General features: G+C 52.4%; 1 protein-coding gene across 1 annotated transcript in view; it reads left to right on the top strand.

Annotated features, from left to right (window-relative positions):
* The window catches only part of HERC2 (HECT and RLD domain containing E3 ubiquitin protein ligase 2), a gene marked incomplete in the record, with an annotated part of 143,266 nt that overhangs the window by 124,019 nt on the left and 17,250 nt on the right, over positions 1–1,997 (top strand). Inside the window, 1 exon segment of the mRNA XM_027767805.1 lies at positions 1,664–1,878. Coding sequence (XP_027623606.1) covers positions 1,664–1,878 — 215 coding nt within the window.

Raw genomic sequence — 1,997 nt, 5'->3', positions numbered from 1 at the left:
TTTTAAAATCAGAGCTAACGGGGTCAGCAGGTGGCGTGGTGGTTAAAGTGCTGGACTCCCACATGGACAACCATGGCTTGAGTCCTGGACCTGGAGCCTTGCTTTCTCACTGTCCCCCCCCTTTCTCTCACTGGTCAAATTAAAATAATAATAATAAATTTAAATAAGTAATTTTGGAAAAAAATTAAATAGAACCGTTTTACTTGGGACATTTTATGTGCAAATTCTGTGACACCTAGTTTGAAATCACTTGTCCGAAGAGAATTTATGAGCTCGAGGCATTACCAACCTAAGCCATCGTAAATTAATTCTCTACCTGGGATTTCAGTGCATAGGTAGCGTAAACTCAGACTGAAAACCAACTTGAGGGTTGGCGTTTGTGGTCATGACGTCGTCAGGGGAGGCTCTCCCCTCATTCGGTGTGAGACCTGAGCACGGAGCTGTCTTTGCTCTCGGGTGACTTGGCACTCAAGTGGCAGGGCAGGGCAGCTGCTGGGCCTGACCTCCTGCGGGGAGCGGTCCCTAGAGGCTCAGTGCCTTCCCTCCTGCGTGTTGGACACCTTCGAGCCTTCCTAGGAGGGGGCCCGCGACTCGCCTCCCCTCCCGGGTGGGCCTCACGTGTTGTCCTCGCCCTCGCCCTCGCAGTGCCACTTGTGTCGCAGCGTTTAAAGCTGTGCAAAGCATCATGCACGTTTGTGTCCGGGAGCTGGTGGCCACACCTCTGGGAATCACAGTCTGACGTTCCTTTCTGTAACGAGGGAGAAGGCCGAGGCCGGGCGAGGGCAGAGCCTTGCTGTGTTGCCATCTTTCTCCCCGGGCTCGTTACTTAGGATTACAGGCACGGGCAGCCGGCTTGGCGTGTTTGGGTCGGCCTGGGCTGCAGCTTCCAGCCTCCCAGGCAGTGCTGCCCTCTGTGTGCCATTGTGCCTCAGTCTGATCTTTCAATTAATGACAAACATGCTTTGTGTGCCTAAATAATGACCCTTAATTGCCTTGCTGGAGTATTAAAGTGTATTTGTAGTTTTTCTGTAGGTATATTTCTCGGGTATTATTGTTAGGAATTTGTATGTAATATATAATTAAATCTTTTTTTTTGTTTTTTTTTTTAGAGTGGTTTTTGCTATGGGGTTTGTGCGCTCTCCAGAAAGAGAGCGACAGAGAGACAGAAAGTGAGAAATCACCCCCACCCCCGGGGGGGATGGCCACACCGCAGTCCCTTCTCCTCCATTCTCCTCTCTGGATCTTGGGCACGCACGCACAGGTGCCTGGCATGAGTTTAAGCCACTAGATCCAGGACTTGAACCACGGTCGGCTACGTGGGAGTCCAGCGATGTAGCCGTTATGCCAACTGCTGGTCCCTAAATCTTGTTTTATTTTCCTTGTTTTCAGTCGTAGTTGATATTCCAGACAATAGTGGAACACTTTCCAGAGCAAAGACTGCTTTTGCAAAATACGTTTGTGAATTTGTTCTAAAAACCATGGGTTTTTCTTTCAGTTTTAGAGTCTCGATAAAACAGGAGTAGTCTTGAACATTCCCGCGGATTTTCATTTCAGAGTTCATTTCTCTGAGGTGAGAAGGTGCAGAGTCTGGCCACGTTCACCAGTCACTAGCTCCGGGGCTCCTCAGCGAGTAACTCATGTCGGCCCCCTTTCCTTGTCTCAGCTCTACGCCACGGGGTACGGCGCAGGCGGCAGGCTGGGGATCGGAGGGACCGAGTCCGTGTCCACGCCGACGTTACTGGAGTCCATCCAGCACGTGTTTATTAAGAAAGTGGCCGTGAATTCGGGAGGAAAGCACTGCCTGGCTCTCTCTTCTGAAGGCGAGGTGTACTCGTGGGGTGAGGCGGAAGACGGGAAGCTGGGCCACGGCAGCAGAAGGTGCGTGAGAGCGCTGTCCCGGTGTCGCTTCTCCCTGCGCGTCGGCTGCCGTGCGGGCACGCTGCCCTCGCACTTCCCCCCCCCCGACCCCCTCCCCGCAGCCGCTCCGAATAGAACCC

The sequence above is a fragment of the Tupaia chinensis genome, unplaced genomic scaffold (genome assembly GCF_000334495.1).
Source record: "Tupaia chinensis unplaced genomic scaffold, TupChi_1.0 Scaffold144682_1, whole genome shotgun sequence".
NCBI classification, from domain to species: domain Eukaryota; kingdom Metazoa; phylum Chordata; class Mammalia; order Scandentia; family Tupaiidae; genus Tupaia; species Tupaia belangeri.
The sequence above is the reverse complement of the archived record's forward strand: the minus strand, read 5'-3'. Positions and strand labels throughout refer to the sequence as shown.